The 18386-nt window shown below is 40.9% G+C and overlaps 1 protein-coding gene across 3 annotated transcripts in view; it reads right to left on the bottom strand.

The window, feature by feature from the left end:
- LOC144685736 (fibroblast growth factor receptor-like 1) overlaps nt 1-14730 on the bottom strand; it is a 150099-nt gene extending 135369 nt beyond the window's left edge. For 2 of the 3 annotated variants that reach the window (XM_078550562.1, XM_078550563.1), the window contains exons 1-2: nt 13390-14730; nt 9124-9226 (exon numbers count right to left, since the gene is read on the bottom strand). In XM_078550562.1, the coding sequence (XP_078406688.1) occupies nt 9124-9208 (85 nt within the window). In that variant the 5' untranslated portion in view covers nt 9209-9226; nt 13390-14730. Of the gene's footprint in view, nt 1-9116; nt 9228-13389 lie in introns of those variants that run through there. The other variant, XM_078550564.1, reaches the window with a different exon arrangement.
- Nucleotides 14731-18386: the final 3656 nt, after the last annotated feature.

Genomic DNA, 18386 nt, shown 5'->3' with positions numbered 1-18386 from the left:
ACTCCAACCAGTGGAGAGCTTTCCCCCTGATTCCCACTGACTTCAGTATTGCAAGGACTCCTTGATGCCACACTTGGTCAAATACTGCCTTGATATCCAGGGCAGTCACTCTCACCTCACCTCTGGAGTTCAGCTCTTCTATCCATGGAGGGGGGATAAAGGTATAAAGGTGCACTGAGGGAAAGAGATTCAGAGATAGTGGAGATCTGAGGGAAGAATGAAAGGAACAGGTTTAGGGAGGAGAGTCAGCCTGTGACAGGCGCACACCTCTTCTGAAGTGTTTCCAAAGGGCTCGGACCATCTCCTCTTAACCCATTCTCAATTTCTGTTTGAATTGAGGCATTTATTCTTATGACCTGTTAAGTACAGTCATGTAATGGCAGGATTAACCTCAAGCATTCATTCATTTTGGAAATCTTCTTCTGCAGTTGAAAGTCTGGAATACTCAGTTGACATCTCACTCTGAAGGTAACATGGTAGCCCAGGTTAGTGAGAGAACAGGGACTGGCTGTCCCAATGACTGCTTGGCTCAGCTCCCACTTTCCATCAATCTAGCTCAGGATTTCCTGATTAACACAGGGTTTCCACCATTTTACAAGAGCTCCTAAATCTGACCAATTGGATGTGGATCTGACTTTTTGAACTGGAAAACCCCCACAATCACCGACACAAACCCCATGTAAAAGAAAGAAGCAATTTAAATTGGTGGTTAGCCTGCCAGTTTTACTTGTGAACTCAGGCAGAAATCTCCATTGCTTCCACTAGGTATGAACATGACTACGCACCAGGGCTGCTCATTAAACCATTACCAGGATCTGTGCTTTAGTAACCCTGTGCAGTCAGGCATGAATATGTAACACTACTGTCCTGTCATTCCCATTTAGCTCATCAGCTTATAAGGAGTTGGTAACATAACATTGGAGTTCACTCACAAACAAAATCATATCTGGATAATGACCAGTTTTAATTGTGTGATGATGCTTCATTGACCCTATCTGAACAGTTGATATAACCGTAAATAACGATATTGCTTGCTCACACAGACAGCAGGGAGTCAGATCATCGTAATAGAGTCATAGAGGTCTACAGCACAGAAAAAGGCCCTTCAGCCCATCGAGTCTGCACCAGTCAAACAAGTACCTAACTATTCTAATCTCATTTTCCAACACTAGGCCCATAGTCTTGTATGCCATGGCATCACAAGTGCATATCCAAATACTTCTTAAATTTTATGAGGGTTTCTGCCTCTACCACCTTTTCAGGCAACATCAGATCGTGTTGTGGCAACACTATAACCTTGTGTACTCTGTATATGTGTGTGTGCAAGTATGTGTGTGTGCGTGTGCATCAGAGCATTCTGTATGCTGTGTTTGTGTCAGAACTGCATACCCCTTGTGTGTGGGTGCATGGGCACAGCATGCGTCTTGTGTGTGTGCCCAGGCATATAGTGTGCGCGTGTGTGTCTGAGAGAGAACGAGAGAGAGCACTATGTGTATTGTGTGCATGACCACTATGTATGAGAGAGAGAGGGAGAGAGCACTGTGTGTACTGTGTGCATGACCATTCTGTTTGTGTGTGTCTGAGATGGAGATATAGTACTTTGTGTAGTGTGTGTGAGCACCACGTGTAGTTAATATGGGGCCACTCATGACAGGTCAGCAGCACCAGAGCTTCCATGCTGGGAAACAGCAGTCAAGTTAATTGCACCAATATAGCAACATTTATTTGGCAGCAGGGATTTCCTGGTTTACAACAGTCTACATTTTGCATGTGAATGTGCAAATTTTCACTGTGTGTTTCAGACTCCGTTAAACAAACATGGGTTAGAATATCTGTGGAGTTTCTCCCATTCTCTGCTGTAACATCAGTGAAAGAACAACAAAAACCTAGGGGAAAGGAGGTCATTGTAACTTGTGGTGAGGAGTAAAATGAGTGCTGTCAGATCAACCACTACACTTGGACAGATTTTACTTTCCTAGCAGGTCTGCATAGTTAGCTTTAGATCCCTGCTAAAACTTACAATGACCCCCAACAGTAACCACTGTCTGCCAAAGTTCCAATAGGAGATTATGAGGGGTGTCTGTGGAAATACCAAATGATGATAAAGATGGGAATTAAATGCCCTTTTACTGCAGCCCTCCTCACAGGGTAAATGAAGGTGAAAGTTCCTTTGAATAAGATGACCATGACATTAAATGGAATTCATCCAGCTAAACACAGATACAGACTCTTCCCGCCACTGCCCTTCATTCTTACTGCCTGTTTGTTTTTCCCTAATAATCACATTGTATAACTGACATCAATTAAACAGTTTCACAACAGGGTGGTTTTGTTAAACATCAGCAAGGCACAAATTGCCAATTAACACTTCAGCATGCTCTGTTGGCTGTTTCATATTCATTGTGCTTTGCAGGAGATATGTTCCACTTTTAAGGTTTTGGCATGCAGAATGTCCGAGCCCAATTTTGTTATGTTTTTAGGCTATCTCCTCCTGGAGTCCTTTACAACACTCTTCACTGTTTGCTCCCCATTTCCTCCACCACAATCTCCTCATACTTTTATGTTGTCAGCAAATTTTGAGATTGTGTCCACTCTGCCCAAGACCAAGTCATCCATCTATACACTGAGAGGGTAAATTGACCCAGCACTGAGCCCTGGACTACACCACTGCCAACTCAAGCAAGACAAACCAGTATTTATCCTAACTGTTTGCTTCCGGTCACATTACCGCATGTTTAAACAATTGCATGAAGGTCCTCAACAGTATTTCATTTAAAACAAACAAATTAAAGCTTTGTTACAATAGCAGACCAAGAGATCCTATATAATTCCATGTGTTCCACCATACAGTGCAATTCACCCTAGGTCACTCTCCTGTCTTACATTAGGAGGGCATCGCTTAATGTAGAAACTGTGTTTCCTGATCAGCAATGACATCATAGTACTAATTCTGCAAGAGACCTCAATAAACGGTTACAGTTATTACTGTTGGACACACTTTAGCCTTCATGGCTAAAAACGACATCAGCTTACCTTGGCTGCTCAATAAAACTTAGGCCCCTTTGATCTGAAGAGTGAAAAACAGGCTATGAGTTTCAGTCTTTAGGGAGCGGCTGTCCTCCTCCTAATATAAATCATTCCGAGAGAAAGGTCGGCTGATTCATGTAGAAGAACACTGCCTTTGAAAATCAATTTCCTATGATTTTCTCTTTCCATTCCTCCCCACCCAAGGATACCTTTTCCCCAATTATTTCGGTCCCCGCTCCTCACTCAGATAATTGCCATTATTTGCCACCCAGCTTCCGCTGCCAGCACTGACTCTTACAGGAGGAAGATCCATGGGCACCAGCACTCCCAGTAATTTGTCCAAATGGTCATTCTTCATACGTTTGCTAGAGAAAGAACCAGCATGCATATGACAGGCCAAGTGGCCTCCTTCTGTGCGTAACCATTCTTTGATTATGTAACATCTAATTGTGGAGCTGTCATGTTGGGCCTGATCCTGTTCTGACCACCATTCACACTCACACCTGCTTTGCAGCAGCGATAGTAACAACCTGAAGTGGAAACCCTGACAGAAATGTTGTCCCTCTCTAACCCGGAAGTGCTGAGGCTTAACTTTAGAGTCTGAAAACTGACTCAATGCAGGCCGGGAACCTTCTCAGCTGTATGATTTACTGGGGATATTTTTTTAAGAATAGTCGTTTCTCACTTTCTAAGGTTAATTTACCCAATACTGGTTCTCAAAGAAACAGTCATCACATTGAAGTAATTATTCACCTTGTTCTGAAACCTTGCTGCTTAAACCTGCCTTTAAAAGTTGGCCTTTGCTTATCTGGTATTGCTTCCCCAATCCCAACACATCTCACTCCATCTTTAAAAGTATTCTTAAAACATCTCTTTGATCAGGAATTTCATTTCTCTCCTTGCTCTCCCAGCATAGCTTGGTGTCTGTTTCTATTTTGTCTTCAGTAAAAGTGCTGTGGAATGTTTTTCTGTGTTAAATGCACCACATACAAATAGTTAGAGTCATAGAAAGGTGCAACACAGAGGAGTCTATTTGATCCATCATGCCAGTGCTGGCTCTTTGAAAAAGAATTATAGAACGATTACAGCACAGGAGGCCATTCAGCCCATCCAGTCCATGCCTGCCTTCTGCAATTCAGTTAATCCCATTCCCCTGCCTTTCCCTATATCCCTAAACATTTTTTTTAATGTTCAGGTGCTTATTCAACTTCCTTTTAAAAGCCACAATTGAATCTGCATCCACCACCCTTTCAGGCAGTGCATTCCAGATCCTAACCACTTGCTGCGCAAAAAAAAAGTTTCTCGTCATCTTTAGCTCTTTTGCCAATTAGCTTAAAATGGTGTCCTCTGGTTTCTTCAACAAAAGGAACAGTTTCTCCCTTTCTACTCTGTCCAGACTCATGATTTCGAATACCTCTATTGAACTCTCCTCTCAACCTTCTCTTTGCTAAGGAGAACAACACCAGCTTCTCCCATCTATCCTTGTAACCGGAGTCCCTCACACCTGGAACTATGCTGGTAGATCTTTTATGCCCCCTCTCTAACACTGTCACATTCTTTCTAAAGTGCGGTGCTCAGAAATGCTCTGCAATTAATCCTATTTTGCTCCCAGAATCCTGCATTTTTTCCCAATGCCCTTTTGAAAGTTAACATGGAACCTGCTCCCACTAGCCTTTCAGCTCCTGCATTCCAGATCATAACAATTCAATACATAAAGAGATGTTTATCTCCCCTCTGGTTCTTTTGTCAAATACCTTGAATCTATGTCTTCTGGTTACCTATGCCCCTCCCATTGGAAACAGTTTCTCCTCATTTACTATAGAAAAGCCCTCAAAATTTTGAGTGCCTCTACAAATCTCCCCTTAACCTTCTCTGCCCTAAGGAGAACAATCCCAGCTTCTCTAGCCTCGCCATGTAACTGAAGTTCCTCAACACCGTTACTGTCGAACCCTGACTGTGCTTTGCATTCAACCAACGGCCAAAATACAGAGCTGTATCATATTTTTTCCCACAAAAACCTGTTACTGAAAATAAGCAAGACTTGAGAAGTGTGGACTTTGTAAAATGCTGGAAAGGGCAAGGTCAAATACAGCAACTCCCTTTGAAATCATTCATTCAATCCAGAACATCAGCCTGTGGGTGGCAAAATTAAAAATATGCCCTACACCTTCAGTCATCACAGAATGCTCTCAGCTTTGCAGAGATGCTTCATTAGTTACATCCTACCTCTCAGTGAATCTCAAACAACAGTTTTGAAATTATTCCATACTGGAAATCATTTTGATATTAGAGAGTGAGAGATTCGGTCAGCACTAGAGAGAGCAAATGTGCAGCGCGGTCTGAGAGATAGTAATGGGGAGAGAGAATAGCAGAGAACTAGAGAGAGCAGAAGTCTAGAGAGAGCAGAAGTGAGAAAGTGAGGGATAGCAATGGTGCACTGAGAGAGAGAGAGTGGCTATAAACAGAAAAAAACATGCGCACAAATACAGGGAGAGAGAGACTGGGAGAGAATTAGAGCATGCAAGGATTAGACATGGATCTGAATTTTGCAATAAAAATACAGTAATGATAAGGCTGTCAGTGCTCACCATTATAATGGAGCAACTTTTGGCATCCATACACAAATGGTTAAATGTGGAAATCTGAAAGTTGCTGAGTGATTTGACCTGCTCCTCCACGAGCTTTGCTACACTGATACCACATCAAGAGACTGGGCATTAAAATAAATGAAGAGCTTGAAGTTGCTGTACTTACCCAATAGGGACTCATTAAACATGCCAGAAAAAGCTGGAGCATTTTTAATTGTGTTATATGAATTAATGACTGCCAAATAACTTCTGTGGCACTGAAATCATAATTTTACAAGTGTGGAGTCTCATTCCTTCAGAATTTATTTCTTGTTGGAGGTTTTAAAAAGTTAAAATTTAAAGTTTAAGATCATTTGTCTCTTCTATCTCTCGCTCTTAATCCCACCTTTCTTTCCTCACTGTATATGATTTTAGATGTAATTAAACATTCTAATTCATACTTCCTGGTTTAGACACTGTGTGTTTCAGTGAGGCTTCTTCAATTTGATTGTTTGAGGAGTTGTGCTGTTGTTTGTCCTGCTCAGATACCTTAGATCCCCTGTAGAGATGCCACACTGATAAGTATCTCTAAATTCCAAAAGTTTTCATTCAAAAGCCTATGAAATGTCTGTGGCCAGCTGTAAGGGTAATGAATGGCGAGCCCCAATCCTTCGTTGTGGACCATAAAATCCAGGCCTTATAGTGTGAGAGGAGAGGGCAAGTGTGAAATTAAGCAATGGAAAAGGTCAAAAGGAAGGGACAAGGTTAAAAGGACAACAGCAACACCAAGAGGCATGAGAAAGTGTTGCTAAGACATTACTGTGGGCCGGAGTTCTTCTACCTTGTTATAATTATGACCATTTTGATTCCAGGAGCCTGCAAGCACAATTCAGAAATGCACTGTTTCTGCTAAGAGTTTAGAGAAGAGCTTCAGACAGCTTTTACCAAGAACAGACAGTCCTAGTTCAAATCTTTTACATGAATAATGAGAGCTAACAATAGGTGGGTGTCAAGCTGGAATTTATAGTTAGTTTATTTATTCTTTCACAGTATTAATGAAATGCACAGAGAACCCCTCCTCTCCTCTCCCCACCATTGCCTAAATCTGAAGAGGATGTGTCTAAAGTGACTGTGGTTCTTTTACCAGTCAGTTACTGTTCTTTCACCTGAGAATGTGTGCTAACTCTAATCATAGTCATTAAGACCAGATCTACCAACATTAGAAGAAATTTTCAGGAACTAGATTAGAGTGTGGCAGATTGCAAACCTACTTAGAAAGAAACATACTTCCATATTTATAAGAGTAAGATGCAATTATTACAGTATCTTGAAATGAGGGAGACTTCACAGATTCTGCCAGAGGATCAAGTCCAACCATTCACATTCACACTGCTTCAGGAACAGGCCACTAAATGGACCGGTAATTTATTTCTATAGATCCCACTGCCAATGATCGCTCTCTCAAGTCACCCGAGTACCGGTGTGCATACCAATATAATGGTGATGTGGCTCATTTGGTAGCACTCTTTCCTCTGAGGCAGAAGGTTGTGAGTACAAGCTCCACTGTAGGACTTGAGTATATAATATAGAGTGGCCCCTTGGTGCAGTACTGAGGGATGCTGTATAAGTACAAATCCACTTCTTTACCATGAGCTCCTCTGGGATCTTTACTCAAATAGCTGCTTTTTCATTCACAGGCCTCATTGCCTTGCACTGTCATCCTTTTTATTATTTAATCACTTCTGTCTTCCAGTCCATAACAGACCTTTGATTGGCAAGGGAGTCAAGGGTAATGGGGGCAGGCAGGAAAGTGGAATTAAGGGCACAATCAGATCAGCCATGATCTTATTGAATGGTAGAGCAGACTCGAGGGGCTGAATGGCTCATAATTCTTATGTTCCTATAATCATTACCTTCAATCCCCCAAGCCTCACATTATCATGACTAGGAACTATATTACCATTCCTTCATCATTTTGGGTCAAAATCTCGGACCCTACCCAACAGCAGTGGGAGTACTTACACCGCACTGACTGCAATGGTTCATGAAGGTGGCTCACCACCACCTTCTCAAGGGCAACTGTAAATGGACAGCCTTGCCTACAATGCCCACATTCTAGAAATATTAAAAAGAAATCAGGTTCAGAGTCAGTATCAGGTTAGCAGTGCACAGTGTGCCAGCTGGGCACTCCAAATAGCTTTGAAATTAGGAGTGGGCCACCCACCAGCCTCACTAGCTAAGAGTAGTTAATGGCACAGGAAAACCAGAGGCACAGGGCAGAAAACAGAGATTCACCAGAAAAAGATATTTAGAAACATGATACATGCAAGGGAAGCATTGTTTCTGAGCTTTCATTATTCAGATTTCTGCTTTAATAAGTTATTTCTTCTTCTCAACCAAATATTTTGCTGTCATTTTGATAAAGGCCTCCTGGATGTAACCATGTGACTGTGGCAATTCATTTTCTAGGCTCAAGTAGATGTGGATATAATACGCATTCTCTTGTTACTGTAGCAAGAATGTAGAATTGCTAATCAATTCCCCCATTGGCTGCTCACTGTCCGCTCCTTTACACACCAAGAGGTGTCAGTGTACCAGCACACAATCTAGGCGGACACCCAGTGCAGTACTTTAGTGGCACGGTCTTTTGGTTGAGACGTTAAAAGCTTCTTATGTTGACATAAGAGATCCCATTGCACTATCTTGTAGAAAGCAGAGGAGTTCTCCCTGGTGTTCTGGCCAACATTCATCTCTCAACCAATACCTAAAACAAATTGATAAAGGTAAAATATTGCGAATGCTGGAAATCTGAAAGAAAACCATAAAATGCTGGAAAAACTCAGCAGGTCTGACAGCATCTGTGGAGAGAAAGACAGAGTCAACGTTGCGAGTCCGTATGACTCTTCTTCTCTGAATAAGTTTTGCTGAGATTTTCCAGCATTTTTTGTTTTTCTCACCTAAAACAAATCCCCTGGTCATTATCACATTGTTGTTTGTGGGAGCTTGCTTCCTACATTACATCAGTAAGTACACTTTAAAAAAGTAATTCATTGTCTGCAAAGTGCCTTGGGGCATCCGGGGGTTGTGAAAGGTGCTATGTAAATGCAAAGCTTTTTTTCTCTTACAACAGTGGTCACCACTCCTCCCTCAAGAGTTTCCCCTTTTTTGTACGGGGCAGAACAGAGAGGGGAAAACTGGGCAGGATACTCTCGACAGAGCCCAGCTTAAGTTTAAGGGTGGAAATGAATTGGGTTCAGTCTTTGTAAATCCATTTTCACCAAGCTTTTGAAAGGAAACCTTACCCCATCAATTCCTATCCCTTAAACCTGCCCCAAGCACTTTTGAATATTTTCGACTTTTCCTTTGTCCCACAATCTAAAGGCTGTTAAGTCCAAAGCTTGACATCTAACTCCCAATTCATGATTTACCTTTCCTACCCATTGGAACCTCACTGGGGTGTCCAGGATATGGACCTCAGCCCTTCACCTTGGCGGCTCAACGTTTAGCTAAAAAGATACTTACTACTTACCCCTCACACTATTGCATAGTCCAAACACCATTGTGAAGGCAAGGAGATACAGGAAATCCATCCTCAGCTTACTGCCTCTTGGCATCAACCCACTTTCTCAAGGCTAAAGAAAATGAAGCAAAATAAAAATAATTAGTTTACTTGCCTTTCTCTTGTTTGGGTTTCCCCAAATTCCTCCAGCAGCCATCCTGTGCGCTTTAGCAAGTGGCAGCTCAGGCACTCAAACAACCACTACACAGGCAAGAATCATGGACATCATCAACAGTGTCACCAAAGTGACTCATTGTCTTTATAGCCAACAAAATGGTTGAATTCAGACACTTGGTCTAGGCCACATGCATCTTGACAAACCAGTGAAGGGGAGTTGTCACGTTGTTATGTGCAGAGGAACATTACTGTGTATAATACAGAGCTATTTTACCCTATAATAGAGCAATGAAATTGCCTATTAAACAGAGCAGTGTTAGTCTATGTAATTGCTGCAGATAATAGAGCTATTTCACTGTATATAACAGGAAGCAGTGATACAGTATATAATGGAGCTGTTGTTAATAGGGCTATTTTACCAGTGATATTGTATATATAGAACATAGGAACAGGGGTAACCCTTGAGGTTGTTCCATTATTCAATGATATAATACATATTATTGTGTATAACTCAGAGTAGTTATACCATATTTAATATGGAACTGTTTTATTGTATATAAAAACTACATTACTGTATATAACAGAGCAGTGTACAGTATATAATACAAAGAACACAGCAATGTTACTTTATATAATGGAACTGTATTCTTATATATCATACAGAGCAGTGTTACAACACATGGTACATTGAACAGAGTTACTGTATATATTGTATATAACAGCATTGCTGTACAATACAGGGCAGTAATACTGGATAAGAGCTGAGTTCCTATGTATAATAGAATGTGTTACTGAATATAATGCAGTGTTACTGTAGATAATATACTGTATATAGCATTTCTGTAGATGATACAGAGCCTTGTTACTCTACACAATACAGAGCCGTGCCACTGTATATATAAAAAATGCATTACTTTAGAGCTGTGAAATTATATAATACTCAAAGCAGCATTTTTGTATATAATTCAGAGCATTATTAAAGCAGTACTTCATGGCTGTGAATTGGGGTATCCTGAGATGCCGAGATGTAGTATATAATTGTATAATTATAAATTCTTTATCATTCTTTATACTAAGCAGTTTTACTATAACAGACAGAGCAGTTTCTGTCTATATAATGTAAAGTTGTGTTACATTTTGTAAAATAGTTGTGTTATTATATATAGTACATAAAACCATGTATTGTATACAGAGCTTGATGACTTGTACACAGAGCACCGCTATTATATATAATAGAGTGACACAATATGTAGCACCCCTAAAGTCGCTCTTGCCTCCGACTCAGAAGGTTGTGGATTAAAGTTCCATTCCAGAGGCTTGAGTGCAAAATGTATGCTGACATTCCAGTGCAGTACTAAGGGAATGCAGCACTATAAGAGGTGCCATCTTTCAGATGAAATGCTAAACCGAGGCCTCGTCCACCCTCTCAACTGGACATAAAAGACCGTGTTGTACTATTCAAAGAGCTGGGAAGATCTCTTGGTGTGCTGGGCAATATTTATTCCTCAAATAACATCACTCACGAAGATCATCTGTTCAATTATCTCATTGATGCCTGTGGGATCTTGCTACGAACAAATTGGATGCTGTATTCCCTACTTTACAACTCTTCAAAAGTACTTAATTGGCTGTAAAGCCCTTTGGGAAGTCCCAAGATCATGAAAACCACTCTATAAGTGCAAGCCTCTTCTCTTTATGCACAGTCTGGCTATAACAGATTTGTATTATTACTGTACATAAAGCATGAGCAATATTATACATAATACAAAAAGAAATGCCACAATATAAAATATATGGCAGTGTGACTATAATAATTAGCAGTGTTACTTACATAACACACAAAACAATATATATTACACATTGTATCACCCATACAATATACAGAGCAGTGTTATTTATAATAAAGAGCAATGCCACTACATATATATATATATATATTACACAGAGCTGTGTTATTTTATATGATAAACACAACACTGTCCTCTAAATGCAAGAGGCATAAAAGTGTATATAAAACATAGAGGAATGTTACTATATTAATATATAATATTATATATTAATTTTATATATACAGCAGCATCATTATATAACACAGCAATATCACAATTTGCTGTGGCATGATTGTATATCAGAAGTGTGATAAAGAACAAAAGACTTGCATTTATATAACGTCATTCATGGTCTCTGGACATCCCATCTTTATATCTTTCCTTTTAAAAAATGTATAGTATAAAGAGTGTTAAAATATAATAAGTCTACTACAATATGATAATATGTAATATTCAAAATGTTATTAATTATAAAGCACTGCAATTAACCTATTATATACTCCACTGTAACTTTCTGATATGTTTCGTGGCACTCTGTATCACTCTTTAATATAACCATACCCGCACTATCAGATATATGCCACAGCTTCACTGTAACTGTCTAGCATTTCCTGCATTTGTCCCTGCAACATTGATATAAAACACAACACTCTTTGTGGCACTCTGATTTACCTTTAAACTTAATTGCAACCTTCTGATGTTCTAGACACATAGCCACTCTCTAATATGCCCTACAACCTTTACAGTAATATTCTTTCATATTTTTCACAACTTTCATATACCTTACAGCCCTCAGTGACATTTTATCATAAACCTCATAGCCCAGTGTAACACTTTATCATACACTCCATACCCCTCACTGTGACATTATCATATACTCCATACTTCTCATAACAACACCTTCTCACATGCCCCACAACCTTCAGTGTAACACCTCTCATAGGAACATAGGACTGAGGAGCAGGAGTAGGCCAATCAGCCCCTCGAGCCTGCTCTGCTATTCAATAAGACCATGGGTGATCTGGTTGTGGTCTCAACTCCACTTTCTAGTCTGCTCCCATAACCCTGACTCACATGCCTATTAAAAATCTGCCTAACTCTGCCTTGAATAAATTTAGTGACCCAGTCTTGACTGCTTTCTAGGGGGAGAATTCCGCATACTAATGACCCTCTGAGGTCTCCTCATTTCCATCTTAAAAGGGAGACCTCTTATCCTTAAACTGTGTCCCCTAGTTCTAGTCTCTCCCACAAGGAGAAACATCCCGATATCTATCTTATCAAGCCCCCTCAAGATCTTATATGTTTCAATAAGATCATATGTATATATATATATAAATTATTAATTTATTATATTAATATACTATATAATATATGAATTATTAATATATAATAATATACTCTCATATACCATTGCAACATTCTTATATAACATTGATTTATATTGATATTCTCTTTCTAGCCAATTCCTCACTGGCAAACTCTTGGAATCACTCTGAAAGTCAGCTTTATAGAAATTGTATTTCTTAGATTTCCAATATATTTTAAAAACACTAACACTGGTGCCTAACCAAATAGAAAGAAAAGAAAATAAAGTCCGGGTGGTTTTCTTTTACATACATTTGAACAGCAAAAGCAGAAGTGCAGAAATTAAAATTACAGCTAATTGTGGCTGCTGATATTAATGATATCAAGAACAAGCAAGGAGTGTTTTTCAGCATTATTTAAATTACTTTAAAAAAAATCACTTTGCAAGTATAGTAGCTTTTTGTTGTAGAGTTTGCATCTTTCCACTCCCAGAGTAAAGAACCTCCTTTATACTCGATTGTACCCAGCTGCATTAAATTTACATTATCCAGGAGGTATCAAAGAGCTTGGGAAACGTCACCTTAACTCCTGATATTCCCCGCGCTCCAAGGTTCCTTAATTGTCACTTTCTGTATTTCTTTCTCTCCCTCTGTTCTTCTTTCATTCATATTTCTCACTTCTTCTGTCTCTCATTCCCCATACTCTCTTGCTCTGTTCATCCCCTTCTCTTTTCCGCCTCTGCTCTCCTCTTTTCCTCTCTCCGTTTCCTAGTTTTAGCTTCTCTCTACTTTAGTAGCTCATCTTCTATCTCATCCTCTCCTTGCTTATATGTTATGCTTGACTTGTCTGTTTTTCTCAATTTCCAAATCTATCCACCTCACTATGTCTGTCACTCACTCTCTCTTCTTACACGCACACACATTCTTGCCCTTAAAACAAACTGTGAACGCTCCAATTATATTTTTTCTTAAAAAAAGCAACTTACCCCCACAAGGTCTGCACCCACTAGTTCAAACGGTTTTCCATAAAACTTTCACTTTTGTGATAAATCAAACCATCGCTGCGCTGGTCCAGGCATTACAAATAAGGCTCCAATACTAAAACAGTTCTTGAAAAAACGTTTGTAACTTTCAGTACATGTATATTTTATAAAAGGGGTTATTAATTTCCAGAATCTGTTGGTAGGAAAAGAGAACGGTTTAAATGTCACTGTCAGATCCCTAGGCGTTCACATGCCCTGCAAGGTCCTATAGAGTGTCCCAATTTTAGAGGTTTCACTGGCACCAGTCATGACTGATTTTCTTTTCTATATATACATGGAGTTCTGTTCCTGAGATTGCTAGTCGATACGATTCCTCCGTGTCAGGTTGGCGGTGCCGGACACACTGTTGAACCAGCCTTCAACCCCACGACTCAAACTTTCATAGCGGCTCGAAACTTTTCACCAATCAGATTGCAACCTCGGCTGTCCGCCGCCCTCTGCTGGAAGCTTCCAGTCATTATCAATGTACCCGACTGGAAACGAGGTGAATAACACGCTGGATAGAGATCTAGCAAATCAACGCTTTTGCAATGTTCAACTTTTCTTTCCAAAGATGCTAACCGTTGCCGAAGTTCCAAAACATCCTTACTTTGTCAAACTAGCTATTCGTTCCTCATGGCGATATCTGTCAGCTACTATTTAACCACAGACAACATCACAGCTGATGCCAACCCTGCCCTCCCTCGAGGGGGTACTTTCCACAAGGTATTTGTGTGTAGAAGTTGGGGGGCGAAAGATCTGGATAATTTCCTTCACTCACCTCTGTCGGTCAGGTATGCCGAGGCTAAGTCTAGTCCTATTCTGCTGTAGATGTCATCAATTACCTCAGCATGGGCTGAAAATTGATCCTGGGACCATCTCACTGATCAGATTAATTAAAAAATTTTTTTTTGCATATTGCCTGAAGGTATCCTCAATTCTGCTGAACTCTCTGGTGTTAGAAAGGATGGTCAAGATCTCAGGTTCTGTCCTGGCCTGTACTGTGCAGTGTTACAGCAACTGGAATCAATGTTCCTTAAACAAGAAGGGAGACATCAGGCGGATCTCTGCTTCTGGAAGGTGCACCTCGATGAATGTTGGGTGAGGATGGGTTGGATTTGGTTGTGGTGTACTCACCATGGCTGAATGGCTCATTAATACTGGTTAGGAATTACCACTTGGGGGGAGCTATTGAAAATACTGAGGATGTTGATGGGGTTCAGAGACCTATTATAACACAAGACCTTCAGAAAGGAAAGAAAGAAAATAAGACTTGAATTTATATAGCATTATTCACAAGTTGCTCCAAAATGCTTTACTGTCAATTTAGTACTATTTCTGAAGGAGGGAGTGGTTTAGTAATCCAGAGGCCCAGGCTAATGCTATGGGGACATGGTAACCCTAACATGGTTCCCACCATGGCAGCTGGTAGAATTTAAATTAATGAATCTGGAATTAAAAACCTAGTCTTGGTAAAAGTGACCATGAAACTATTGTTCGTGGTCGTTAAAATATGATCTGGTTCACTAATGTCCTTTAGTGAAGGAAATCTACTGTCCTTACCTGGTCTGGCCTACACGTGACTCCAGACCCACAGCAATGTGGTTGATTCTTAAATGCCCCCTGAAATGGCCTAGCAAGCCACTCAGCTGTATTAAAACCACTGCAAAAAGGAATGAAAACAGACGAACCACCGGCATTGACCTAGGCACCGGAAACAATAACAGCAAACCCAGTCCTGTTGACCCTGCAAAGGCCTCCATACTAACATCTGGGGGCTTGTGTCAAAGTTGGGAGAGCTGCCTCACTTTCCCACAGACTAGTAAAGCAACAGCCTGACAGTCATCCTCATGGAATCGTGCCTTGCAGATAATGCCCCAGACACCACCATTTCCATCCTTGGGTATGTCCTATCCCACTGGCAGGACAGACCCAGCAGAGGTGGCGGCACGGTGGTATACAGTCGGGAGGGAGTTGCCCTGGGAGTTCTCGGCATCGACTCTAGACCCCATGAAGTCTCATGGCATCAGGTCAAACATGGCTAAGGAAACCTCCTGCTGATTACCATCTACTGCCTTCCCTTATCCCCCGCACCCCTCAGCTGGTGAATCAGTACTCTTCCATGTTGAACACCACTCAGAGGAGGCACTGAGGGTGGCAAGGGCACAGAATGTACTCTGGGTGAGGGACTTCAACCTTCGCCAGAATGGCTCGGTAGCACCAATGCTGATTGAGCTGGTCAAGTCCTAAAGGGCATAGCTGCTAGACTAGGTCTGCCTCAGGTGGTGAGTGAACCAACAAGAGGGAAAAACCGACTTGACCTCATCCTCACCAATCTACCTGTTGCAGATGCACCTGTCACTAACAGTATCGGTAGGAGTGATCACCACACAGTCCTTGTTGAGATGAAGTCTCAACTTCACATTGAGGAAACCCTCCATGTGTTGTGTGGCACCACCACCGTGCTAAAAGGGATAGATTTCAAACAAATTTAGCAACTCAAAACTGGTCATCTATGAGATGGTGTGGGCCATCAGCAGCAGCAGAACTGTATACAACTAAAATTTGTAATCACATGGCCCGGCATATCCCCTACTCTACCATTACCATCCAGCCGGGGGATCAACCCTGGTTCAATGAAGAATGCAGGAGGACATGCCAGGAGCAGCACCAGGCACACCTAAAAATGAGGTGTCAACCTGGTGAAGCTATAACACAGGACTATTTGCGTGCCAAACAGCATAAGCAGCAACTGATAGACAGAGCTAAGCGATCCCACAACCAACAGATTAGATCTAAGATCTGCATTCCGGGTGGTGGACAATTAAACAACTAACAGGAGGAGGAGGCTCCACAAATATCCCCATCCTCAATGGTCTGGGAGCCCGGCACATCAGTGCAAAAAGATAAGGCTGTAGAATTTGCAACAATCTTCAACCAGAAGTGCTGAGTGGGTTATCCACCTCAGCCTTATCCGGAGGTCCCCAGCATCACAGATGTCAGTCTTCAGCCAATTCGATTCACTCAATGTGATATCAAGAGATGGCTGAAGGCACAGATACTGCAAAGGCTATGGGCCCTGACAACATTCCAGCAATAGCACTGAAGACTTGAGCTCCAGAACTAGCTGTACCCTTAGCCAAACTGTTCCGGTACAACTACAACACTGTTATCTTGGTTCAGGAGATCAGGATGTAGAATTGGTTTGGGCGGAGATGAGGTATATAGCGGAAATAAGTCATTAGTGGGAGTGGTCTACAGGCCCCCTAACAGTAGCCACAGTGTAGGACAAAGTACTCAAGAGAAAATATTGTGTGCTTGTGATAAAGGGACAGCAACAATCATGGGTGGTTTTAATCTAAACTGGATCTAAATATCTTAATCTAAATATAAATTGAAAAAATCAGATTGGCAGTAGGAGCTTGGATGAGGAGTTCTTAGAATGCTTTTGAGATAGTTTCTTAGACCTTCTTAGCGCATTCTGGAACTAACCAGAGAGCTGGTTATATTACACTTGGCATTGTGTAACATGACAGGGTTAATTAATGACCTCAAAATAAAGGCACCCCTAGGTAGCAGTGACCACAATATGATTGAATTTTATATCCAGTTCGAAAGGGAGAAGAGTGCGTCCAAAACTAGTGTCTTAAAATTAAATAAGGGCAGCTATGTGGGGATGAAAGCTGAGCTAGCTGAAGCAAACTGGGAAACTAGGCTAGAGGATAGATCAATAGAGAAGCTATGGCAAACATTTAAAGGGATATTTCAGAGTATTCAGAATAAGTACATTCCTATTATAAAGGAAAATTCTAAGGGGAGGACAGACCATCCATGGTTAATTAAAGAAGTTAAGGAAAGCATCAAACTTAAGGAAAAAACATATAACTCCACAAAGATGAGTGGACAGAATATAAAGAACAGCAGAGAATGACTAAAAGGTTAATCAGGTGAAAGAAATTAGAAGATGAGAGGAAGCTAGCTAGCTAGCTAAAAACGGTTAGCAAGAGTTTCTACAGCTACTTAAAAAGAAGAGTAAGTAAAGTGAATGTTGGTCCTCTAGAGAGTGACAATGGGGAGTTAATAGTAGATAACAATGAAATGGCGAAAGAAATGAACAATTATTTTGCTTCTCTATTCACTATAGAGGATACAAAAACATTCCAGTAATAGTTGCAAATCAGGAGGTGAAAGGGAGAGAGGAACTTGGTGAAATTGAAATCACTAGGGAAACGGTGCTGAGCAAGTTGATGAAGCTGCAGCTGGCAAGTCTCAGGGTCCCAATGGACTACATCCTAGGGTCTTAAAAGAGGTGGCTGATGAGGTAGTCGATGCACTGGTGTTAATTTTCCAAAATTTGCTAGATTCTGGAAATGTTCCATCAGCCTGGAAAATAGCAAATATAATCCTTCTATTCAAGAAGAGGAGGCAGAAAACAGGAAACTGTAGGCCAGTTAGCTTGACGTCTGGTATGGGGAAGTTGTTAGAATTGATCATTAAGGAGGTTATAGCTGGGCACTTAGAAGAGCTCAAAGCAATCGGAAAGAGTCAGCATGGTTTTGTGAAAGGAAAATCATGATTAACCAATTTATTGGAGTTTTTTGAAACAGCAATATGAACAGTGGATAAAGGAGAGCCTGTAGACATACTCTACTTGGATTTCCTGATTGGCTGGCTGGCAGAAAGCAGAGAGTAAGCATAAATGGGACTTTTTCCGATTGGCAGGATGTGACAAGTGGAGTCCCACAGGGGCCTGTGCTGGGCCCTCAACTTTTTACGATTTACATCAATGACTAGATGAGGGTAGTGAAGACATGGTAGCTAAATTTGCAGATGACACTAAGATAGGTAGGAAAGTATGTTGTGAAGAGGACATGAGGAGGTTGCAGATGAATATGGATAGGTTAAATGAGTTGGCAAAGATCTGGCAAATGGAATTTAATGTGGGAAAATGTGAAGTTGTT

Source organism: Cetorhinus maximus, chromosome 10, assembly GCF_964194155.1.
Source record: "Cetorhinus maximus chromosome 10, sCetMax3.hap1.1, whole genome shotgun sequence".
NCBI classification, from domain to species: domain Eukaryota; kingdom Metazoa; phylum Chordata; class Chondrichthyes; order Lamniformes; family Cetorhinidae; genus Cetorhinus; species Cetorhinus maximus.
Note: the sequence above shows the minus strand (reverse complement) of the source record. Positions and strands in the feature narration are given on the sequence as shown.